Source organism: Agelaius phoeniceus, chromosome 3 (assembly GCF_051311805.1).
Source record: "Agelaius phoeniceus isolate bAgePho1 chromosome 3, bAgePho1.hap1, whole genome shotgun sequence".
NCBI lineage: Eukaryota > Metazoa > Chordata > Aves > Passeriformes > Icteridae > Agelaius > Agelaius phoeniceus.
The window spans coordinates 110,686,620-110,711,546 of record NC_135267.1 but is presented as its reverse complement, the minus strand read 5'-3'; the positions used below and the strand labels follow the sequence as shown (position 1 = coordinate 110,711,546).

The window sequence follows — 24,927 nt, the reverse complement described above, 5'->3', positions numbered from 1 at the left end:
ACTCTGGGTGTTGTAGTCTCGGAGCGGGCCCCGGGCGCGGTGGGCGGTGCCGCCGGCACGCGCCGCCGGTGCCGTCGAGCGTCGCCATCGAGTGTCGCCATCTCGGCCTGGGCCGGGGCCGGAGCAGCGCGCTGGGGCCGGGCCCGGGCGGGGCGGGGAACCCAGGGAGCCGCCCCTGAAGGGGGCCGGGGCCCGGTGCCGCGGAAAGGCCTGTCGGGGCCGCGCCGCTCGGGCGGGAGGGGCGCCCGCGGACCCGGGCGGGGCCACGCCGCACTACAAGTCCCAGGGAGCGGCGGGAGCTCCTGTCGGAGCGGGGCTGTCGGAGCTCCTTGTACGGGCACAGGTACGGGGCTGGGGCTGGAGCCGGGGCCGCAGGGGCGGGGGGAGCCGGCGGGGCCATGCCGGGGCTGGGGGAGGCCGGTAGGCCCCGCCGAGCCCCTCCGTGAGGGCCGGGGGCGCGGGGCCGCCGCCCTGCCCGGGTGCCCTCGGCCGGGCCCGCGGGCGGCGGGTGGGGGCGCGGGGCGGCACGGAGGGGCTCGGGAGGGGAGCGGCGGCCAACGGAGCTGGAGCATGTCCAGAGTTGGGCAGAGGAGCTGCTGAAGGGTCCGGAGAGTGAGTCCTGTGAGGAGCGGCTGAGAGAGGTGAGGGTGCTCAGCCTGAAGGAAAGGAAGCTCAGGGGAGACCCTGTCGCTCTCTACAGCTGCCTGAAAGGAGATTGTCGCCAGGTGGGGGCCGGTCTCTTCTCCCAGGTAACAACTGACAGGCAGGTCAGGAGAAATAGCTTCAAGCTGCACCAGGGAAGGCTTAGATTGAATATTAGGAAAAAATCCTTCACGAAATGGGTAGTCTGGCGTTGGAACAGGCTGCCCAGGGAAATGGTCGAATCACCATTCCTGGAAGTGTTAAAAAAAATTGTAAATGTGGCACTTTCAGGACATGGGTCAGTGGTGGGCCTGGCCGTGTTGGGTTAATGGCTGGGATCTGTGATCTTGGAGGTCTTCTCCATCCTTAAAGCATTCTGACAGGTCTGTGTTAGGGAGGCTGCCCTTCTGCCCTGGCATGACCTCTGCTGTGCCTTCTCTCTCCGTCCTGTGGGCTCGTGTGGTTTCAGACCATTTGTTCTCTCACCCAGTCGTGGCTGTTGTGGGGCTGCATGCCAGTCCCATTTGCCAGGCAGAGGGAAGGGAAGGCTGGCACCTGTGGGCACCACTCTGCCTGGGGATCAGTGTCAATGCAACAGAGAGGCAGAGGAACAAACTGATGTAGCCCTGTGTAAAGCTGTCAGCTCGGCTTTCTTGAGCCTGCTTCCCAACCCAAGGGCTGCCCTTGGCCTGGGGGACACAGCTTGACAGGCTGAGACAAATTCCTGATGGGGAAGTCAAGCAGTGTCTCCAAAGCTTAGGCACGCTCCATAGAGAAGCTGGGGTTTGGGAAGCAAGGTGAAGAATAGAAGCCAGCTGAGTAGGTGCAGAATCTCAGTAGGCTTTAGGCAAAAATAAGTCCAAATATTAGGCAAAAGTAAGTGAGCAAAATATTTGGTGAAAAATAAGGAGATGGCGAGGCTGGCTGTAGGGATACCACTGGGATAAATTTGTGCCTGAGCAGTGTGGTCTGTGGTTCCCATGGCTAATGTGAGCTTCCAGAGCAGGCTCAGTGCACGAGCTCGAGGGCTGTTCTAGCACCATCTAATTTACTGGGGCTGGAATTGCATTGTGAGTATCCGAGCTGTTGAATGTGCAAGCTTGCAGTTTCACGCTGCCTTAGCACAAATGCTCCAAGCATTAGATAAATGTCAAGCACAAGTGAAGAAAGCGGGTTGTTCTCATGTTATCTCTAACAGTATGTTGGATGTGCTTGAAATAGAACAGTCTATATGGACTGCTGTGAACTGGCTGGGCTATTTTAAGGGTTACTAAACCTTGTGGCTGTTGTCTTTTGGGAGACAGGACTGAGGCAGCCACACGGTAGGATTTGCTCTCTGGAGCAGCTCTGCAGGGTAGGCTGCTCTTCTTGGGGTACTGCTGTAATTCTGGGGGTGGCAGAATGAGTCCTTGAAAATACAGGCTGCTGGGTTTCTCCCCTTTGCTTTGGGAATTGGATGCAGCAAGGCTCATCTGAGCAGGTTTTAGAAATGGCTCTAGGTTTCCTTCTGTGTGCATAGAGGAGTGAGAGAGCCCAAGGAGCTCCCTTTGAGCAAAGAAGTGGATCCAAGGATATATGGGTTTGCTTTAAGATCATCACCTGGCTACTTGTACTTGGAGATGCTCAGTAGCTTTCTATCTTGAATGAAGTATTTTCATACCTAATTGTGGGGTTTGAAAATACTAAGCCTAAAGCCAATAGAACAAACGAGTGAAAAATCTGACTAAAACCTGTTTTGTTTTTTTTTGTTGTTGTTTTGGGGATTTTTTTCTATCTGTGCCTGACAGTGCTAAAGTCAGCACAACAGTTTTGGAAGATATGCTAGTGAGAGATTATTGAGTGATATTTGTGTTGATCTCAGGTGTCCATATGCTGTGTTGTTAGGCTCTTGTTAGGTGTGAGCTGGAGCAGTTGGGATGAAGGTTGTTGCAGGCAATGAGTGCATCTTGAGGCAACAGCACAACCAGAGATAGGGGAGTGCTCTCTGTAGGTGCTGTATTGGAAGAATGCAGAGCTGAATTAAATCTGATTGTTCCCTGGCTTAGCAGTGAAATGCTCCAGGTGCTTTGTGGCAGAGGAACAGCACACTGCTGTTCTCACTTAATTTCCAGCATCACCAACATCAGGTGCTTCACCAGTAAGTGAAGCATGTCCTCATTTTTAGAAATGCTCTTATTCCATAATGACAGGACCTACCAGGGGTTTCAACATTTCTCTGCATCCTCTGTGCTTTACTGTATTTCTGGCTAGATCATGGCAGACCAGGGAAATGGGGGGTTGTGAAGATTGCATGGTTGGAAGTAAGAGATCTGTTTGTTTTTGGAGAGTGAAAGTGAGGATCTAAGGTGAGTCAGTGGAAGCAAGGGTGGCTTGAACAGAAGCTGTGATTCTGTGTGCCTCATCCTGCAGTTCCCTCCCAGTTCTCTAATACAATTTGCCTCTGTCTTATCAATATTTTTGTGTTTTATAGCCTACATCACTGTTGCTGGTATCCTAAATGAGAAACCACAGAATGTACTTTGCATAATCTAATATTGTGCAACTGGGGGAAATTGTTAGTAAATTGTTTCTTATCAATTTTGCTTTTTTCCCCCTCTCTCCTTGGCTGTGTCCTCTGTGATCTGTAAAGAAATCTAAGCTGTAGCTTAATGTCAAGTGCTGCACTTCTCCTACTAAGAAATCCTCATAGGAATGAGACTGAAAAGTGGTTTATTTATGACCTCATTTATGTCATAAAAATTAGCATTGGAACTCAAACTTGAATGGAATTCAACAGTGTCCATAGTTGTAGGACAGAAAATACAGTTTTTTCCTCAAAATATGTGTCTAACTCTTATTTGCAGATAGTTCACAGAGGGGGCTCAGAGGAGGAAAATGCTTTGGGACAGAAGATGGGTCTAAAGAAACGATTGTAAATAAGTCAGGCAAGGAGAATCTGAAGCTGGACATGGAAAGCTTGGAGAGGAGCAGGGGAGGCATCCTCAGGAGACAGGGCTGTGCAGGGAGGAGGGGAGGCCAGGCCTGTGTGTGGCTGAAAAGGGGCAAACAAATGCCTGGTGATGGCAGGAAAATGTGATGGTTACAGGGTAGGGTTGTGGCCAGTGGCAGAAGAGGAAGATGGGAGGGTGCTTTTGTTACAGCATAGAGAAGAGCTCTTGGGTTTGAAAAATCCCTGACAGCTTGTTAAACCCTGTGTTTTCCCATGACCTGTAAAGATTACTTCACACTTCTGGTCATTCTGTCTTGGTGAAGTGTTCAGATGAGTGTTTGCTTTTCTTGGCTCTGAGGAGGGGCAGCAGGAGGCTGTGCTGGCAGAGCTCTGTGTTTGCTCTAAAGGGGTATCCCTGGACAGAGCCACGGCAAAGCACAGCCAACTTCCATCCCATTGCCCTCACCACCACTCCAGTCACCTGGAAAGCACTCATTTGGGGAAAACCTTTCCCAGTAATTGTAGGAAACAGCATTTCAACATTGTTGCTTCAACCTCAGCATCTTTCTGGCAGTGCCAGGGATTGGGTCTGGAGCTGCTGTTTCTCAGTGGACCAGGTTTAACCTCTTGGGCTGAGCTGCCTTCTGGTGGGAACAGCAGAACTGCTGGGGCAGGGTGGCCAGCTCCTGTGGCAGTGACAGGACCAACATCCTTGCTTCTGGCTCAAGGGAAGTCCCAAGGGTGAGGAAGAGTGTTCCCAGCCTTTCTGACAAAAAAGGCAGGGGCCTTGGTGCAATGCCTGCCAGGTGTGCTCCTCTACCTCAGTAGGAATCAAGCAGAGAACTTGGAAATAAGATTCATCCTCTTGGTCCTCCTGGACTGGGCTCAGTCTGAAGGGTGTTGAAAATATTGATGGTGCTGATAAAGACCAGTTAAGCTCCTTGAGGAGTATTTTACAGAATCACTTAAACAAGAAGAGATTATGAGGAAAATATTGGTTAGATTTTTCAGGAATAACTTGTGACTGAGGCAGGAAACAGATTTAGATATGTGAAGCCTTCAAAATAGCTTGGAAGGTGCCTTTGGTGGGTTCCATGGAAACTCATCTGTTCTGTAGCTTTGCAGAAGACTTATGCAAGAGTGCTGCCTGGCTTAAAAAAAAAAATGCTTAAGGAAAAAAAAACCTGTTAGATCTGAAATTGAAGCGTGGCCTGTGGAAGATGGGGGTGTTCCTGGGCCCTTCTGGAGCATCCCTGCTGGAGCAAAGCTTGCTGCAGCTTTGTGTGTTACTGACTGCAGTTTAGGTTAGGGTGGTTGCTGCAGGAACAGGAGGTTTGCAGGAGAGACTCCTGTTGCAATAAGGCTGCAGGATGGTCTCTGTTTGGGCTTTACACGTGCCCTGTCACTGTAATGTTCACCTACAGAGCATGAAAACATCTCAAAGAAGCAATAACTTTAAAACAAGCTACTCAAATTTTAATGGCATTTGAGAGTTCTGGAATGAGGTGAGTGGTTACTGAGTGGTTTTGAGCTGTCTATGGAGTCAGTGGATGAAACTGGAAGCCTAAGCTCTGCTTCATGCCAGGAGCTCCCTGTTGGTGGCATTCTCTTATTCTCCCTGCAGGAGGGGATAAAATGTGAGTGTGTGGGTGTGCTGGGCACTGGGGTGCTCAGGCTGCTGATGGTCCTCCTTGTGAGCAGTGATCCCACTTGACTGAAGGGCTGGGGGTGGCCAACTGGAGCAGAGCAGCACAGCACTGCCCCTCTTGCTGCCCTCCAGCTATTTCAGAAACCTAAAACAGGAGTGAAGTCCTCCTTGCCAAAATTCACTACTTTCCAAAATGAAATGGGGCAGAGCATAGGAATTTCATGTGTAGGAATTTAGTCCTTGTTCAAAGGCATCTCCAAATTTCTTTGGATTCTGCAAAGGCTGAAACTGATTGTGAGATGGGAGCGTGCTGACTGAACCTTTCAATAACCTAGAAACAAGAAATAAAATATGACAATTTTATTTGTGCTGTCTGAAACACTGACATCTCTTCTAATGGCTGTTTTCAGCTAGGAGAAAACTGTTAAAAATCAAACTGGCCTGCTGTTTCAGAAGCACCTGGGCAGGACTCTCCTCTAGGTTCTTAGATCCAAAAGAGAATCTCTGCAAGAATCAGCTCTAAGATATGATGTTCTAAGATATGATATTCTCTAAGCCATCTGTTTGAGGAAAGAAGGTTATCAGTTGCTTAACAAGATGTGATGCTACAGAATTTTCATAGTTATGCCTGGGTTTGCTGTGGGAGGGAAAGACCTTTTCTGAGCATTACCAAAGAGCTTTCTACCTAGAGATTTGGGGGTTTCTGCTCTCTTGTGTCTAATTAGCTTGAACCCTAGTGCTCAAATCAATGAGTCCAAATGCTAATGTTGTCACCCACCCCTATAACGGGAAGTTGGTTGCTTTATGTAGGGGTGGTTCTTTGGAGTTTTTTTTGTTGGGTGTTTTGTTTTTAATCCTTTCCTCTGCTGTTTCTCAGAACTGATCCAAAGAGCACGCTCTTCCCTCTGGGTTTGTTCTTTTCACCTTCACCGTTGGCTCTCGCTGTGTGTTTTCATTCATGCAGACAAATGGCTCTGACATGAACGTGACGCGTGCGTGCCCAAGCCGAAGGTGTTTGGCTGGGGCTGCCTGTGCAGCCACCCTGAGGGGTTTTGTGTTCAAGGGCACCTCTGCTTGCTCCTCTGAGCCCTGCTCTGTGTCCCCTTCCCAAGAGGAACGTTTCCAGCTGGGAGGCAGGTGAAATGAGGGCACATGAAGGTAACCTTTGCAGCAGGCGTTCAGGGAAGGATGGATGTTGTTACTTTGGCCTTGTGTCTTGCAGTTGCCTCGGAAGCATGTGGCTGTGGCACTGGGGGCCCTGAAGACCGCCTGGCTTGCGGGGAGGAATGCTCCGGTGGGCAGTGCACTTGGAAGGGGGGCCACGGAGGGTGAACCACGCGGCCGTGGCTGTGGGCCACAAGGTCTATTCCTTCGGTGGCTACTGCTCTGGAGAGGACTATGAGACCCTGCGGCAGATCGACGTCCACGTGTTCAACGCAGGTAAACGTGTCCTCGTGGGGCACAAAGGGCTTGGCTTGCTGGGCTCAGTTGTTGCTTTTCTTGCCTGCTGGTGCCTGACATGTTATACCCTGTGACGTGCTGTCTGACTCTTAAATTTCCAGAAAATGTTATCAGAGTAGGTAGGAGCCTCCTTCTTTGTGCAGCCTTGTATTTTCAGCTTGAGGGGCAGGACTACAAGAGGGGCTGTAGTTTATGTGACTGCTAGGATAAGGACTCACTGAAGTAGTCACATAGCCAATGGTTTGGTTTGTCCTTGTTCTCTGCAAACACAAAGTCAGCCAGGTGCAAAGAGGTGATATCGAGCTGGCTCAGGTCCCCCCTCATGGCAGCATGTCCATGTTCAGCTGCCCATAGTGTGGAAGGAGCATGGTGTGAGCCAGTGCACTCACTAAAGATTCCAGGTGTAGACATCTGAGCTGATTCCCCGTGGGGGCAGCTGACAACTGGTGCCAGCATGATGGAGTCAGTAGGGGCATGTGGCTAGGAGGGAGGCATTCCCTTTTTGGTAACAGCTATCGTGCAGATTCACAGCATAGCTTAGAAAAGCATCTGCAACTGGAGCCATTTGTGTAGGGTAACCAGTACCTGTCATGAGGCTGAGTTGGAGCCATGGTTGTGCTGGCACAGGCTGTATTTCTTGATTGAGTGCTCCTTGAACTAAAGAGGTTACTGAGCTGGTCCCTTAAGCATTTCCCTGTAATTAGGCAGGTGATTAAAAAACTGCACAGATGCTTGGGTGGCTCCAGCTAAACAGAGCCAAGAACAGAGAACCAATGACCAGTTTTGGAGACTGGACAGTGTGCTGAATGCTCTGTGAGCACCCACATGTAGACAAACCTAGTTTGTCTGTAAGATGCAGTGAATTCACTCCTTTAAGACTGATGTGCAGCAGGGATAAAAGCATTGCTTACAGAGGGCTGCCAAGGTGACCTGCTCTCAGTGTAGAGGGGGTGTAGCTCAGGATCCTGTGAACAGTGACATTCACCTCTGTCCAGAGGGACTGGGCTTTTATACTCAACACAGCTGAATGTTGTAGAACGTGCCAAGTGGAGCAGCAATCTTCTGGGGAAGCATAGTGACTGTGCCCAAAGGAATGCTCTTGTGTTGTCTTTCCCTCTTACCACTCCCAAGTATTAAAGTGTCAGAATGCTGCAGCCACCACATGGGAAGTGACAGTGGCTTCCCAAGCCCTTGCTCAGCTAGCATTGTCAGGTGGCAGTGCTAAAACCAAGATAGCAGCTTTTGAATGAGTCTTCCAAAGATGAAAACTATGTTTTAGGTAGGAAGCATCCAGTCTAGCTTGACTTTAGCATTGGATGTGCTTCCTCAGTGCCCTTTCTGCCTGTCGGGTCGATGCCCACCTTTTGAGATGCCTGACTTTTCTCTTTCCCTATGTTAGTATTTCAGAGGAGCTGCAGACTGTTTTCTGCTATATTTTGTATCAGCTCTATGTAGAAAACAAACCTGGAGGCTGTATGTGGTAGAAGGAGGGTGACTGGGGCTGTTGTGTAATGGCTGTGTAACACTTGCTGTGGCTCTTGCACTGTCATTAAACCCTGTAATACCTGTTGACTGTTCTGGCTGCTGCTGGACATGACACACAGGAAGGGGAACCTGTAATCCCAAGGAACTCCTATTAGTAATGTGAGCTTAGCAGGGAGAACTTGAATAACAGATGGGGTAAAGGAGGCAGAGGGCCACCTCATCTATAGCTTGAAAACCAAAACAAAAGCAAACAAACCCAGTTCCTACAAAACTCCTGGGTTGTTTTACTTAAACTGTGCTTCTGCAAGTCCAAGTGACGCCTTCAGGTGTTCCCTTGCATTTTACTGCAGTGAGTTATTCCTGTGCTGCCCATTCTTCCAGCTTTGAGTCTCTTCAGCAATCTCACTAGCTTGAAGCAGTGTCTGCATTCATGGTCACCTCTGTGCTTCTTCATTTTTCTTTCCCTATTTGTTTGTGTGTGTGCTGTATCTTTCACTCACAGTCTAGGATGAGCCAGAGTGGAAACCTTCTCAATGAATTGTTGTAGAACAGAGCCTGTTTTTGTCATCTGTATTTCTTAACTAGCCACTACTTGAGGTCAGACACAGCTTTCTCTTGTTTACTCAACTGCTTCTGCACCTTGTCACGGGGTGAAAAGCACCACCCAGGATGGGTTATGAACTGTGAGCAATTCAGCAGGCTTAGCATTTGACATGGGCTCAAACTTGTGTTTCCAGTGTCTCTGCGCTGGATCAAGTTGCCTCCAGTGTGGACAAACAGCCGAGACCACGTGAGGGAGGTGCCCTACATGAGGTATGGACACTCAGCAGTGCTCATCGACGACACCGTCTACATTTGGGGCGGCCGCAACGACACGGAGGGAGCCTGCAACGTGCTCTATGCTTTCGATGTCAGTAAGTTGCAGCTTCTCACTGCTCCTTGGCACAGCTGTTCTTGATCAGACCTCCTCTCTGCCCCCCAGTCTGCTCCCCAGCTTGTTTTCTTGTCCCTCGATGACAATCTGGAGGAAATGGTGTCACTGTCTGTTCCAGCAGTTTTGGAAGTAGAGTATGGTGGCCATTGTGCTTACATCTCTGTAAAAGCCTTTGGGCAGAGATTGCTGATCTTTTCTGATAATGAAAATGGTTTTAATTTTTCTATCAGCTTTGGGTGCTCTCTCTGATAGTAGCTATAACTGAAGTGTTCTCTCTATGTGATATAGTATTCCTTAATTGTGGCAAGAAGGGGCTGGGCTCTTGATGATTGTGGTTCCTCTCCAGTGTGGTCCTTCTTTCTGAAGGTGTGAAGGAGAGTGAGGAATAAAGCACAGGAGTAGTCCAGGAAAGGATGGTAAAATCATGGGAGACATGAGTCAAGTTAGATAAACCTGAAAAACAAACTCCTTGAGCCTTTTGGTTGGCTTCTCCATAGCACTGCTGGAGCACCTCTGGAGGAAAGGCACCATCAGGAACTGCATGGACACAAGTGTCCAGAAAGAAAAGGAGTATATCTGGATTCTGGATGCAAGTCCATCTAAATACTGGCCAGTAACTGTCTTGCTGAACTTGCAAGGAAACTGCTTGCTCTGGTGCTTGGTCCATGGATCTCTTCTTTACCAGGAAATATCTTACAGCTTATGGCACAGGGTTTCCCCCTTCCTTCCCCTGACACATTCAGCTGAGAAGCCACCAGTAAAGCTCTGCCTACACAGAGGTTTTGTAGTGGGACCTGCCTAGTCTCCCTGGCAGCTCCAGTGCTTTAGCATTAAGTGAAAATTAACAGAAAGTCCTGCTCCAAACCCTCTGCAGCTGTCTGTACACACAGGCCTGCCATTCCTGGAAAGTAAGGCTGGCAGTCACAGTCCCATGTCTGTAGTGTAAGTTCCACTGCAGGAGTCACATCAGGCTAAATAAAGTCCTGTCTGAGTGCAGTTTTGTCCCTGCAGTGTTAAGCAGATCACAACTTGAGGTTTTTTCCATCTCTAGTTTAACATGCTGCAATTGGGTGAGCTTTTGCTGATACAGTGTGACTGAGTTTGGAAGCAGCCCCAGGGAGAAAAGGAACTCGATAGCCCTGAGCTCTCACTAGAGACTCCCCAGGGATTCTGCTGACCTTGCAAGACCCTTTGTGTGGTGCCAGCTGGAGCATAGGTGGACACTTGTGTCCGCAGGCCAAGTTCAGGGAAGTCATCCTCGTGCTTTGGCTCCATGGCTCTCTGAAATAAGCACTGTTTTTGGCAGCCAAGGGCTGTTAGGGAGGGTGGGGGAATGTCTCCTGCAGCCTCGGGGCTTATCTGTGCCTCTGGGAGCTCTTGGGGCAGGTGCCTGTTAGCGCTTGGCACCGAGTCCTGGCTTGGCTCTGTGCTGCCCTGGCATGGGGAGCAGCTCTGCCTGGATTTAAGTCATCTTCTAAATCAAGCCAGCCCCTGGAGTGTGCAGGCTAAGGGGCTGAATCTGTTTGGTGCAGGCTCACAGGGAGCATTGTGAAGGGTGGAAAGTGAGCAAGAGGGGATGAGAATGTAACAAGCGGAGCAGATTAGACAGGGAGAGCTGCACTGCAGAGGTGGAGATATGCACAACAGCTAACATGGAGAACTTGTGATTAAGTGATTTGTATCTGGGTTTGAGAGCTGTTTTTCCTCAGTCATGCTCAGTTACTGAGCATCTCCACGCCTTGAGGTCAGTTGTGCCACTTAGCATTATTGCTTCATTGTAATAGAAAGTGTGAGTGGAGAGTTGATAAGTGACTCACAAGTACACTCTGCAAGAGATTCTGTAAAAGTAACATTGTTCAAGCCCTGCTGTACTACTCACACTTAAAATGTGAGCTCTTTGTCAGGTCTGGCACTCAGTGGCCCTGCCAAGAGGCTGAGGCTTCTGCCACTGTGTCCCTCTGTGGGGGCTCAGGCAGGTAGCCTTGCCCAAAGAAGCTTGCAGCCTCTCTGGCAGAGCAGGTGCTGTGTGAGAAAGCAAGAATTATTTTTGCCTTAGAAATTTAAGAACAGTAGTAATAGAACTATCCCACCCCAACTCCTACTGTGCTTTCTCAGCATTGCCTCTTGTTTTGTTTCAGACACACACAAGTGGTTCACACCAAAGGTGTCTGGAATGGTCCCAGGGGCAAGGGATGGGCACTCAGCTTGTGTCCTGGCAAAGAGCATGTTTATCTTTGGAGGCTATGAACAGCTGGTGAGTAGTCTCTGTTACTGTTAATTGGTGAGCCCTTGGGAAAGAGGGTGTTGATACCCAGGACACTGATAGAGGCAGGACACGGGGGTGTGTTTGTATTCCAAGTCACTGTCATTTTGTAACTTAGCAAAGTTATGGCATTAGTACCCAGGTTATGCTAATTGCTTTGTGGAGAAGATGGTTGGAAAACAAGTCAAAAAAAGTGTGGGATTTCTTTTAAATTTCACAAAACATATTTACCACAAAGAGGTAAAAATTTAATTTTTTTTCCTGGCTAATTTCTCAGCCAAATGTAGATATTCAAATGTGGATCACAGCATTTTTAATAAGTATATATTGATCTAGATTTATTTTAATTTGGCTCAGAAGTGAGCCAGAAAAATCACTTTGTGCAGTGTTGCTGTGAGGTTTTGTCCTAGTCTGGTGTATGTTCCCTGCAGTCTCCACGTGCTCTGACATCTTGTTGATCCCTTTCAGCAAACATTTGGTTGCCTTCCCATTAGGAATACCTTGAGCCAAAGTTCATCCTGTAATAGCTGTCAGTGTACCTAATGCTCTTTTTAGCAAATCCTCATGATGTAATCTTAAAAAGTGGGTAAATAAAAATTATCACCAGATTCCAGAACAGATGTGCAAAGTCACATCTGTTTGTTTGGAAGAAAGTAGGGGCCCTGTTACAGAAGCCTCTGGGTTATTCCATTCCTTTTCTGAGGGTGGTAGCAGGCCAAATCCCTTATATTGTTTACAGCAGCAGGAGGGGTTCAGATGTCCTTTTTTTTAACCAAGACCAAATAAACCTCTGGCTTGTCTTGCTGCTCTCTACCTTGCCTGGAGGAGCAGGAGTCCACATTGTTTGTGTGAATGCAGTCTCCTCCAGGCAGCCAGCTGCAGATGGGTTTTGTGGGGCCTCAGAACCTGGAGTGTATTTGCTCCTGGATGTTCAGCTTCCCAGAAGTAATCTTGGCTTCTGCATCTCCTTAGGCAGCCTTAGCAGAGCCGCTCTGACTGTCCTGCTAATGCTTCTTTTATCTGCTGCTACACGGAGAGGAGGCAGGCTCCTGCCATGAATGTATTGTGTGCAGGACAGCCTTTGGGGGAGCAACTGAGCACCAAATAAATGGGAAAGCTGCAGGAAGAGACAGAACACCTTTGGGAAGAAACAGGCTTTGCTTTCCTCTTGTTAAGTGATAAGTGCTGCCTGAGCAAGCACCTTGTTTCTTAGGAAGTACTGAATCCAAAGGGATGCTCCAGGTCTGCAGGGCAGCATCCTTTCTGGGGTTGGATGTGACCAGGCTTCTCAGTCCCTTTGTGACCAAGCCGCTTATGTGTCTTCCAGGCTGACTGCTTTTCAAATGATATCCATAAATTGGACACCACAAACATGACATGGACCTTAATCTCTGCCAAGGTCAGTGTCTGTTTTTGCCTCTGGTTTGTGGAGGAAGTTTTGCATCTGCTATTCTCTGGGGTAGCTGCCCACACTTGTCTCACAGCTTCTGGCTGATGTGGCTGGGATCTACAGGATGGGAAGTTCTCCAGGAGAAGGCAGCCACCCAACTTCCCCATCAAGATGTGTTATTTCCCTGGCTAATCTGCACTCTTTCTTTTGTCTTTATTTTCTACTCTGTCCTTCAGGGTACTCCAGCTCGCTGGAGAGACTTTCATTCAGCTACCATCATTGGAACAAAGATGTACGTGTTTGGTGGCAGAGCTGATCGGTTTGGGCCATTTCACTCTAACAACGAGATCTACTGTAACCGAATTAAAGTGTTTGATACAGAAACCAACTCCTGGCTGGACTCCCCTCACACCCCTGTGCTCCCCGAGGGCAGGAGGAGCCATTCAGCCTGTGAGTGGGGTTCTGCTGAGGGTGGAGGGAAGTTTCTGCCTCTCTTAGAAGGGGTGTCTGCTCTGCTGGGTGGGGCTGTGGGTTAGAAAGGGTTGCACAAAGCCCAGTTTCTGTGGAAAGCTGCTGCCCACCAAAAAGCCTTGCACTCCACACTGCACATGAAGGTGATGTAAGGAGAGGTGGACAGCCAGCACCACATTGCTTTGTGTATGGTGTTGGGTCAGGGACCTGCTGGGTGGCTCTCTGATGTCTGTGCTTACTCCCTACAGTCAGCTACAACGGGGAACTATATGTATTTGGTGGCTACAATGCACGCCTGAACAGACACTTCCATGACCTCTGGAAATTCAATCCAGGTATTTATGCTTTTAACTTGCTGCAGTGATAGTGCTCCAGGCCCTCAGGCATGTGAGTGCTCAGGGAAACATTCTGTCCAAGGAGTACTGCTTGGAGGGGAATGGCTCTGGGCTCTTCTGACAGCAACTCGCTACTGTGCCTGTTCCTCCTTGGGATGTTTCCAGATCTCAGTTATAAAATAGAAGATGAGGTATTGCTGAAAGACATATTTCATTGGAAAAACTTTGTCTTGTTCTTAAATATGCAAAAGTACTGACAGAAGAGAAGATATGGGGAAGAAATATATTTTAGGGAAGAGAGAGACTATAGCTGGAGAAACCATTCAACTTGAGCTGCAGGATCACCAGCTCAAACTGTGCTGCAGAAGGGGTGGTTTTTCAGCTGGTACCCTGAATATCACTCAGCTGGGAGCTGCTTTGGGGTCCTCAGGCACGTTTCACTGTTCAGACTCAGCTTGTTTGCTAATTGCTTTGCACAGTAAAGTTACCTGAGAGCAGCCAACCAGCTGCTCCCCAAGCTGATTGTGAGCTGGTAAGAGAGCTCCTGCAGGTTTCAGTCCTGTGCTTTGTCGCCCCCGAGCATCCTTGCCGCAGAGAGCAGCAAGAACAAAGGCTGCTGTCTCCACCTGGTCCAGTTCTCCACGCCCTCCTTCCGCAGCCGCGCTATCCCAGCGGCTGATGCACCTCTGCCCGAGTGCTCTGCGATCGCAGCCTGCCAGCAGATGGAGCTGGTTCCTGCATCTTCCTCCTCCAAATCCCGACCGCAGCAGGCTCTAGGGAAGGGAGACTGCCTGTCTGTCCCTGCAGCTCTGCCCACTACAGCTCCCTGTGATGTCGGACCCGCTGCCATGGCAGTCTGTGGGTCCTGGTGCTCAGGCTTTGCCAGTGAAAGGCCTTGATGAGGCCCTGAGCAACCTGGTTTAGTGCAAGGTGTCCCTGCCCATGGCAGGGGGTTGGGACAAAATGGTCTTTAGGGTCCCTTCCAAGCCAAACCATTCTATGATATGACCTGCAAATCCTGTCTCAGCAGGCAGAGCTCCAGGACTGTGACTGGCATCTCAGTGGCACTTCAGGAACAGCCTCATGGGAGTGCATGATTAGCCATTAATGAGGAGGTCAGGGGGGAGGCTGGATATTGGCTGGCTGATGTCTGTGGGGTAGTGGGCCTCTGCTTTTCCTGTGATCTGTTTAAATTCATAACCTGCTTATAGCTGGTCTTGGCCAGGCTCTTGTGACAAGCTGATGCACTCTTTTCCTCCTGTTAGTTTCTCTTTCTTGGAGGAAGATTGAGCCCAAGGGGAAAGGGCCGTGTCCTCGGCGCCGGCAGTGCTGCTGCAGAGTGGGGGACAGAATCATCCTCTTTGGAGGTACCAGGTGAGTTGTGGGAGGTGGCTCCTCGAGAGGCTTTGCCAGTCCCTTCAGCACAGTGTCCCTTCACACTCTGACCCATCAGATGGACTTCAGAGGCACGTGGCAAGTGTCAGCCTATCTGACACGTGTAGGTAATCCTGTACATCAGGGTCCCCTGAAAAAAGGCCGTGGAAGAGATTGAAGGTGTCATGTAAGCTTGTGAAGCATCTGGTGACAAGCCATCTTGTACATGTAGAGACAGAAGGGTGTAACAGGCTGCTCAGGAGGGGCTGTGCAGTGCTCAAGCTTTCTGGTAAAGAGGTTGTGGGGATAAGAGAGGAGATCCTGCTGTCAGAAGGACACGTATCTCAGTCTGCTGTGCCAGAGCAGACCTCAAACTGACTTATCTTCACCTACATGCTGCCCTGCTTTTCCCACCAGAGCTTCTTTCTTCCATTGGCAAGTGTGGGTTCTGCTGCCAAGCTGCAGTGGGATGTCAGCTCAGCTGGGAGCTGTTTGAGGAGCCTACACACATGATAAGACAATGTTGCCTTCTGCGCCAGTGTTCCTTAGCAACGTTCCCATTCACAACAGGGACCTGGTGTTATGGATTTAGCTGTCAAACACTGCAAGTGATACTGTCAGGGTGCAGGGCAGCTGGATGTGGCCAAGAGCCTTAACAGCTGCTAAAAGAAAGGAAGTGGCCTATCACCAGGACACACTCTATGCTGTCTGGAGTGACAAATTGCAGCTCTGGAGCAGAGTCCTGCTTGCCAGTGTCTACCTTGCAGAGACATCTTAAATGCTTTCAGCTCTCCACATGGTTGGGAAAGCTTTGGGGCTCTCCCTGGGATCTTGACAGTATCTTTTTGGGGATGTTTCTGAAGCAAACTTGGGGCACAGAACCAAGGGTGACCTGACCATACCAGTGTGTGATGGGGTGAAGGGGGAGTGTGCTGTAGGATGTCCATGTGACTTGGAGGGAGTGCTCAGTGCAGGTGAGGTATGCAGAGGTGTTGAGTTTATCCAGTCTCCTCAAAAGATACTGGCTGCTGCTCAGTGCAGCAGAAGGTAGGGCTTGGTAGGGCTTTATGGGAGTTTTGGGTGGTCCCAGATGCTGTGCTGTGTGGATTTGTGTTGCAGCAGCAGCAGCAGCTGAACTTTGATGTTAAGCCTTGGCACTCCTGGGAAATGCTAGCAAACCACAACAAATTTGACACCAGCTTTTTGGAGTTTGGTTCACCCTTGCCAGGCAATGCAGCAGTGCCTTGTCTTCTCCATGAACCACTTCAGAATTCAGCTTCTTTCTTAGGTCAGGCTCAACCCCAATACAGGCACATTCATCAGCACTAGTGTGGGCTGGGAAGAGCTGCTGGCAGCCAGGAATGCAGCCTGCTTGAGCTGGAGGGAGGGTCTTGGGGAAGTGGGAGGTGGGGGTGGGCCATGCTCGCTTCCTGTAACAGTTATCAGGTGTATTCTGGAGCTGCCTGGCGAGATAAGAAGTTTTCCAGGAAGTCGTTGTAATGGAGAACTCCCAGTGGTCTGCCTGCTGACCTGTGCTCCCCTGGCTGGGAAGGGGGAGGGCTTGGGGCTGTCCTGCAGGGATTCTCAGAGGATGAGCCGGCAGGCTCAGCTTTCTAGGGAACAGCACTGGGGGATGGGCAGCAAAATCCCTTTGTGTCTGCCTTTCCAGGATTCACACATCCTGCTGAAGAGGCGCTTCTGCAGGCTGCTTGCTCCTATGGCATCCAGAAGCTTTGTTTCTTTGGTAGTCCTGGCCAGAGCTTGGTCTTTTTGCCCCAGCTGTGGTCCCTCACTGTGGCCAGGAGCAATCCCTCACTTGTGTCCCGTTTAAGGGACCAGGAAGCTTGGTGTTCCCATTAGCTGTGTCACAGTTGTGGCTCTGGTCTGGTTTCTTCCCAAGCCCACCAGCAATTCAGTGTGCAGAGACCATCCACAAGGAAGAAGTGGGGGGAGAAGGAATGCTATGAAACAGTTCAGCTGAAGAGATGCTGATCCAGATTTGGCTTGAGACTGTGTTTTCCCTGACAAGGCTTAGGAATCCTGGCTCTAGTGAGAGAATTAGGGGCTGTCAATGAGTGCAGGGTGAGTTGTTTTGCAGCTGGAATGAGCAGTTTTGCTGGGCTCTGGCTGGCAAAGGTGTGCCCTGCACGCTGCTGCCTGGGAATTGCAGGGGGTTGCCTGGTCTTGAACTCCAGGCTCACCCTGCTACTTTCCTTTTGCTGATTAAAGCCACAGACGTGGTGCCTGCTGGCTTTCCTTTGATAGATAAGGGATGGTCTGGGGTTTCCTGTGACGTGGATGTGAGATTAGATTGTGGTGTGGTAAGCACACGAGGTGGAGTTAAGGGGGCTCCTGCCTGTATCCGGGCAGATGGGTCCCATCAGCAACAGGTCTTCTGTGCCAGCAGTGAGCTGTGCTCTCAGTTTGGCCTGAGGTTGTGGGGACCTGGGGGAGCAGGTGCTGCCTCATGTCCCTTGAGTGTGAAGTTTAGTGGCTCATGGCTGGGGAAACAAGTGACACTGTGGCAAGGAGTCACTGCATGAGGTCGGTCCCAGCTAAGAGGTGAGGGCACACCAAGTTGGTTTGTCACAGACCAAAGCAGGACTTAAAACATTTTTCCTTCCTTTCAAATTCTCCAAACAACCATCAGCCAAGGGAGTATTTTCCCCTGTTTCAGCACAGGCTGATCTGTCTGTGCAAGGAGATGTAGTGTCCAGTCTCAGGTGCTTTGGTTGTTCCATCAAGACCACTGTGGCAGGAAACCATAGGTGAGGCTGTCTGTTCACTAGAAATGCCTAGTGCTGTAGTTCCTCATCAGCATTCCTGGACCAACATCAAATGGGAGTATCAGCAAATTGGAATTGGTTTAAAATGACTGCTGCATTGCTCAGTGCTCAGCTACAGTCTTCTGAAATGCCATCTCCATTTTGGCACAATCACTCCAGCTGTGGCTGGAGTCCAAAAGTGATTCCTCAGTCAGACTGAGAAATGTCTGTGCTTGCCCTGCCATGCAGATGTTTTCTAGCTGCTTTCTCTACACTCCTCTCACAGCATCTCAGTGGCCAAGCTGAACTAAATGCAGTAGATCTTAACTACATGAGAACAGGAGTGATGGACAGGTGAGGTGAGGGGGAGGCTCATGGCTGGAATCATCATGGTCATCCATGAAAAGGAGGCAGATCTCCCATGCCCTGCAGAGGAAATAGTGTGGGTTTCTGCTCCTTGGCTCCTGTGCAGCTCTGCCTACTCTGCAAGGAGCTGAGAATGTGATGACTTTGAGTGCTCCTTGGGATTTCGGAGGGCCAGGAGGGATCACAGGGCCCCTGCCTGGGACAGGGAGGCCAGGGACATTCCTGGGCTTGCTCAGCCCTTGGTGAGCTGGTGTGTAAGAATTTTGGCACTGACTGACACACTGCTTGGTTTCTGCAGCCCATCTCCGGAGGAGGGAATGGGTGATGAATTTGACCTGATGGATCACTCAGATCTCTACATCCTCGACTTCAGTACGTGAGCACTTCCTGCCCAGCTTATACCTCTTACCACAAGGTGCCCTGTGAGCAGGCCCTGCTGTGAAGCACCTAAATGTGCTCTCTGTGGCTGTAGGTGCCATGTCCTGGAGCCAGACAGCTGTGTCTGACCAGTGTGCTTGGCTCAAGGCAGAGCAGCCAGAGGTGCAGCCATGCTTTGTGCACTCCTGCATGCAAGACCTCATGTGGGAGCACCCCAGCCTGTCCCTGGTGTGCACTCTGTCTTGTCCCTGAGGCAAGGCTCTGCCCTGTTTCCTGTGGCACTGACTGCATGATGCTGGGGCCTCCATGGTGTCCAGTCAAAGGCTGCTGTAGCTAAACTGCTTTCTTTTCCCAGGCCCCAGTCTGAAGACGCTGTGTAAGCTAGCAGTGATTCAGTACAGCCTGGACCAGTCCTGCCTTCCCCACGACATCAGGTATGGTGTGCCTTGCTGGGACCTCACCCTGGGTGCTCCCTGACCTTGGGCTGTTCCAGCCCTGGCTGAGGGCTGCCCAGGGCCCTGGGCACTGTGCACCTTTGTGGGCTGGGCTGGAGACTGTAGCTGAGGCTGACATGAAGCAAAGCTGCTCTAGCCCTGGGCATTGTGTTTGTGCTTTCTCTCAGTGTGTATCCTCTTGGTGTGTTACAGATGGGAGCTCTCAGCCATGACAACGAACAGCACCATCAGCCGCCCCATTGTCTCCAACCAGGGCTGAAGAGAACTCGTCCTTCTACCACCCTGCCCTCACCCCTCCACATACTGACCTCTTGCTCCACTGCCTGCATGAATTTTTAGCCCTTTCAAGCAAGGAATGTGTGAGCTCGGTTTGTCTTGCCCTAGCTAGGCCTCCCTCTGCCCTTGTCACACTTTGGGCAGCACAAGTGGACAGGCAGAGCTGGCCACTGAGGGAAAAACTGTCTGGCCCCAGCAGCACAGCTGTGACCCCTCTCCTCACTGGTGGTTCTAGAGCTTCCTTTCCCTTTGCCTGTGGAACTGCAGCTGTGCTGTCCGGTGTCCGGCCACTTTCCAAGGGCCTGAATCAACTCTTACCACCAGCCATGGCCCTGGGGTTGATGTCAGGGTCAACCTGAACTGTTCTGCATTGCCTCAAGAGAGCAGGAACCTCTACACCTGCTCCTGCCAGCACTGACAGCTTCCTGGCACTAAAGGGCAGGCCCCAGCTCCAAGCTGAGCCCAGTGTGGGAGCCTGGGCCCAGCTGGACACTGCCCAGCTCCCACTGTAAAACAGCAACTGGGGGAAGTTTTATAAATGGTGAGGCAGACGTGGTTTCTGTGTGTCCTAGCAGATGAACTGGGGGAGAAAAGGCTTGAGAAGGGAGAGACTGAACCAGGTGCTTTTCCCTGAAGCTGCTGCAGGCCACTGGTGGCTTGTGGCAGCAGCAGGCAGTGGCTGATGTGAGCCACAGCCCTGCCTGGGGTGGGGAAGGGAAGCTGGGCCCCCCCAGCAGCACTGCCATGGGGTACCTGCCTCCGCCCAGAGCTGTGCTGTCCTGCAAGAGGACAGAAGGAAAATGCTGTATGTCTTCTGGGCTGCACTGCCTCAGGTAGGTGGGTGCTCTGGACCTTCCTGCTTCAGGGCTGGAGGTGGAGGGATGCCTGGGACAGCCTTCCTGGGTGGCACAGAGAGCTGTGCTGAAGCCCTTTCCCACCAGCATGAGATGTCCGATGTGAAGAGGAGCTCCAGTGGCAACTGTAGTGGGGCTAGAGCAGAGAAAGCTGAGGAAGCACTCAGGGCATGTCCTGGGATGTAAAGTCACAGGGGCTGCTGAGATGGTGGTGGCTGCATGCCAGGAACCTGGGTGGCAGAGGGCCCAGGCTGTCTCCCCTGCTGCCCTGAAGGCTGGCACATGGCCAGGGATGAGCGCTCATCCAGCAGCAGAGGAGTTGCAGAGGTGCCTGGGCTCCTCAGCTTGCAGGAGGTGGCCAATGCAAGCACAATGGAGGAGTCTGGAGTGATGTGAGAGCAGTGAAACCCCGTGGCAAGAGAACAGAAAGCCCCACAATGGTGACAAGAGCTTGTTCTTCACACACTGGCAGCACCTCGCTGTGAAGGTGATGAGCATCGATGGCCTGGAGGGAAACAGGGTGTGCTGTGACAGCACATCTGGCTGAGGGGGAGCAGCCCCAGCCTGGCCTCATTCTTTGTGGTCCTTGGCACCTGCAGGTTACCAAGAGGACTTGGGAGAACATTTCCCATGTGTTGTCCAGCAGCTCTAACTCCCTCTATCAGCTGCCTCAGCCACAGGCCCTCTCTCAAGCTGTGAAATAAATGGTGGAGTTTTTTTGCTGTGCACTAAAGCACCAAGCGTACTCTCCTTGCAGGCTGCCAGGCACTCAGAAATGCCCCCTAGCACCCAGAGTCCCTGTGCTGGGCTGTGGTGCTGAGCACAGAGGCTCTCAGTTCTGTCACTGGGAGGAATCTCAGTCTCTGGGGCAGCGAGTGGAGACAATCAGCCCCAGAAAGGCTCAGCACCCACTGCCAGCTGCCTCTAGGAGAGCAAACCTTTGTCGGGGACAAGTCACCTCTGGGAAGGAAAGGGGCTCGTCAGGGAGAGGGGTCACTGACACCCCTCTCCTCTTCAAGGGTTCTCTTGGGTTCAGGGGTGCTGTGGCTCTAACCTGCCTCTGCCAGGAACCCACTGCAGGCCTGGGCATGGCACACTGCTCACCACCGTGGTCCTGGTGTCTCCACTTCTATTTTCTTTCTTATCAGCTCCTTTTCCCAGCACCCAGGTCAGTCATCAGTGATGCTGGAGAGCAGCTCCCAGTCAGGCAGACTTGACACAGGATGTTCTGCAGGGCTGGCAGGAGCTGGGCAGATGTGTGCCCCACAGGGAGATCCCTGCTGCCTTTGTCACTGCCCCCTCCTGAGCGGCAGGTTTGCTTTAAAGACCCTGGCTTCCTTTTATTACTTCCCCTCTCAAATTTCAACTGGTTGCAAGGGCTATTTTTAGCAGCCTGCCTTCTAAAAATAGCCCCGAGCTGTTTGGAGTTGCGTCACAAGAGGTAATTCTCGCCCGTGAGTGGCTTGGCCTCTGCACCCCAGGAGGCTACAAAAGGAGGCCAGGAGCAGCAGGGTCAGCAGGTTCAGCCACAGCCGGAGGCGAAGGAGGCAGCGGTTCCCTGCCAGCGGTTCCCTGCCAGCTCCAGCCACCCCAGCCCCGGCAGCATGACCATCTTCTGCAGCCACTGCCACCGGCCACTGCAGGCAGAGATGAGCTGCCTGCCCGCGAGGGCCAAGCAGGCACCCAGCGCCCCGAGGCCGTTCAGGTGAGCTCTCTCCCACCTCCTGCCCTCCCTCAGGGCTGCGATGGCCTCCCAGAACCCCGGGGTAGCTGCTGTGGGCTCTGATGGCCCTTGCAAGGTGCTGACACCAGCCTGGAACAGCGGGACTGCGAGCTAGTGCATGGGGAGGAGGTATTTTAGGTGGTTTAGGAGGAAAGGCACATTGTACTGGGCTGGGGTGCGCATTCCAGCACCGGATGTACTTTCCATCCTGGTGGGGAGTTGTGTCACATGGGCTCCCCACCAAGGCACAGGTCATTGTCCAACCTGGTGCCCAGCAGGAGAGGCACCAGCCACACCAGCAGCGTGTGCCCCTGGGTAGGCTTGAGCACCTCTGCCTGTGCCCACAAGGTTTGCGCTCTCCTAGAGGCAGCAGCTGGCACGGGTGCTGAGCATCTCCACTCCATATGCCCGAGCTGGCAATTCTTCCCACAATGACAGGCAGGGAATGCTGTCCCTTGCCCTCCCTGGACACGTGTCCCAGATGGTTGGCTTTGCAGGTCAACCAAGAGCGCTTCCAAGGCTCGCCGAGACCAGATCAATGCGGAGCTGCAGGCGCTGCGCTCCCTGCTGCCCATCTCTGCCCAGGAAAAGGAGCGGCTCTCCTACCTGCACACCATGGCTCTGGTGTGCCTCCGGCTGCGGGGGGCTCAGCTCTTCCCTCCAGGTACCCTCAGCACTGCTGTACTCCACACTCGCTTGGCTCTGTGTGGGGCACTGCCCCTGCCTCATCCAAGACAACCCTTCACCCTCATCCCCCTGCAGGCTTGGCTCCTCCTACGGGACCAGCCCTTGGCACAGAACTACTCTCCCTGCTCCCGGGGTTTCTGCTTGTGCTCTCAGCAGACAGCAAGCTGGTCTACATCTCAGAGAATGTGGCTCAGGTCCTGGGCCTCTCCGTGGTAAGGCCTGCTCACTGGGCATTTGCAGTCACCATCCCCATACCCATCCTGGTGCCTTCATTGCCTACACGGCACGCTGCCCCAGCAGACACTGGGCTGTGACTTCAGCAGGCTGTGCACCCACGATGGCAGCCAGGGCCCACTGAGACAGGCACAGTCTCTGAGGGCAGCCCTCTGTTTGTCAGGTGGAGCTGCTCGCCCAGGGGGACACGGTCTTTGACATCCTGGATGGGAGAGTGGGAGAGGATGTGCACAAGAAGCTCCTCCTTGCCCGGGAGGAGCCTGGCAGGGGTAAGGGAGGCCTCGGATGCCATCTCATGGATCTTGCCACTCTGCTCTGGCCCTTGGCTGTAGTTTGAGAGCAGGGCCAGCCCTGCTGGGAGCAGAGTGAGGGAGATCCTGACCCACTCTGAACGGTGTGTTTCCCTGCAGAGGTCACTTTTGTCAGCGAGATGCGCACGTCCAAGGCCTTCCGGCTGCAGCACGGGGGCAATCGGGTCGTGGCAGTGTGCGGGCGCTTTGTGGCCCTGCGCTGGCCACCCTCCCCCTCCACCACAGCCTTCCTGGCTCTCTGCACGCCCCTTGTGCAGTCACCCACAGATGGTGAAGCTGCTTCCCAGGATGACATATTCCAGAGCATGCATCTCCTGGACATGACCTTTATTGATGTCACGGAAAGGTGAGGGGTGCCTGCTCGCACCACAGCCCCAGCTGTACATCTCAGGCAGCAAGAATCATTTCCCTTCACCAAGCCTGTGTATGGGATGCAGGCTCCGTACAGCACTCAGTCCCCACTCCCCTTGTCTTCCCCAGTGTCACCTACCACCTCGGCTACCACCGGGAGGAGCTGGTCGGTCAGTCGTGGTACAGCCTCCTGCACCCTGAGGATGCTGAGCTGGCAGCTGCCCAGCACAGGGCCGTGGGTGAGTGTCACACCCAGGAACGTGAGTGCTGTCCCCTGGCTCCATGGTCTGGTTATGCCCGAAACGTGGCTATCCGGGACAGCAGCGACAAAGGGAATTCAGCCCTCCCTGTTGTGACTCCCTGCTCCAAAGGGATGAAGTGGGGAAGTGATTACATACCCCATACACTGTCTATAAGTAGTTTCCAAGCTGGGGGTGGGCATCCTGCTTTGCCACAGTATACAGAAGAAGGACAAGCCCACCTGAGCCCCATCTCTTTGGGAGAGCAGGACTGCTATGGACCTGACTCTGCTCTGTGTTGCTTCTGTCCTGCTGGGGCCGGCGGCAGAGCCCATCGGGGCAGCCTGCGGGGCTCTCCCGGCACCCCGGGGCCGTGCCCTGCTGCCGGCTCACGCAGTCCCTTCCCTTGCCCGCAGCGCTGGGGGCCGGGGCCGGGCCGGCAGCGGGGACCGCCGTGCTGCGAGTGCTGCGCAGGGACCGCGCCTGGAGCTGGCTGCGCGTGTGGGCGCGGCGGGACGGCGGCTGCATCACCTGCACCTGCCGCTGCCTCAGGTGAGCGGGATCCCGGGGGGTGGTTCTGCATCACCCGCAGCTGGCGCTCAGCCAGGGTCCCCAGGCCGTCCCTTACCCCGTGTCCGCCGCAGGGAGGAGGAGGCAGCCCACCTGCGCGCCCGGCAGCCCCGCGCCGCCGCCCCGCCCGCGGGCCGGGATCTGGGCCGGCTGGCCGAGCAGCTCCGCGCCCTGGCCGACAGCCTCTCGCCGCCGGCCGCCGCCGTGCCCTGCCGCTGGCCTCGGCCCGAGGAAGCCGAGGACGATGCCTCTGTCTGCCTTGGGAACTCTCTGCTGCACCCTCCTGCCCAGTTCCTTCGGTTTCCCTTCGAGCAGAAAATAGGGTGCAGCATTCCAAGTGTGCTCCCACAGGTGTGGAGTGTTCAGGGATGCTGATACCCCTTGGTCTGCTGGCTGTACCTGTCCTAATGCAGGCCGCTGTGTGTAACCACATTTCAGCCTGCTGGTCACTTCTGACAGCTGTAGCTGATCCAGCTGGAGGCCATGGCAAGCCTTCGTTCCGTACACTTGGTGCTCGCATTAGAAACTTAGTCTGGGCTGCGATAAATCCGCCACCAGGACGGCTCAGTCCAGCAGCGCAAAGGGATCCAGATCTTGCACTTAAAAACACTTACTGACTACTTAGCTGGATATCGCCAGGGCCTTTGTGTACGTGACCCATTCCTCAGAAAGGAAGGATTTTTTCTTAAAAAAAAAAAAAAAAAAAAAAAAAAATAAAAAAGACAATAAACGCCGCTCCCCCACGTGACCGCTTCTGCTCCGCTTCCGGTTCCGCCGGTGCCGCGC

The 24,927-nt window shown here is 52.6% G+C and overlaps 2 protein-coding genes across 3 annotated transcripts; both read left to right on the top strand.

The window, feature by feature from the left end:
- Positions 1-62: 62 nt before the first annotated feature.
- On the top strand, positions 63-19,728 carry KLHDC3 (kelch domain containing 3). 2 transcript variants are annotated; one of them, XM_054629791.2, is made up of 11 exons: positions 63-343; positions 6,442-6,659; positions 8,903-9,079; positions 11,238-11,353; positions 12,690-12,761; positions 12,989-13,202; positions 13,472-13,558; positions 14,824-14,932; positions 18,362-18,435; positions 18,797-18,875; positions 19,089-19,728. In XM_054629791.2, the coding sequence occupies exons 2-11, from the start codon at positions 6,506-6,508 to the stop codon at positions 19,153-19,155; spliced, it is 1,149 nt and encodes a 382-aa protein (XP_054485766.1). In that variant the 5' UTR covers positions 63-343; positions 6,442-6,505; the 3' UTR covers positions 19,156-19,728. The 2 variants fall into 2 exon arrangements, with proteins under 2 accessions (XP_054485766.1, XP_077032273.1); XM_077176158.1 differs by lacking the exon at positions 63-343 and adding an exon at positions 518-641.
- Positions 19,729-19,872: 144 nt separating this feature from the next.
- LOC129118424 (neuronal PAS domain-containing protein 4) lies at positions 19,873-24,881 on the top strand. The gene is made up of 8 exons (XM_054629781.2): positions 19,873-21,731; positions 22,247-22,413; positions 22,512-22,648; positions 22,834-22,939; positions 23,081-23,327; positions 23,462-23,571; positions 23,988-24,123; positions 24,216-24,881. The coding sequence occupies exons 1-8, from the start codon at positions 21,631-21,633 to the stop codon at positions 24,514-24,516; spliced, it is 1,305 nt and encodes a 434-aa protein (XP_054485756.2). The 5' UTR covers positions 19,873-21,630; the 3' UTR covers positions 24,517-24,881.
- Positions 24,882-24,927: the final 46 nt, after the last annotated feature.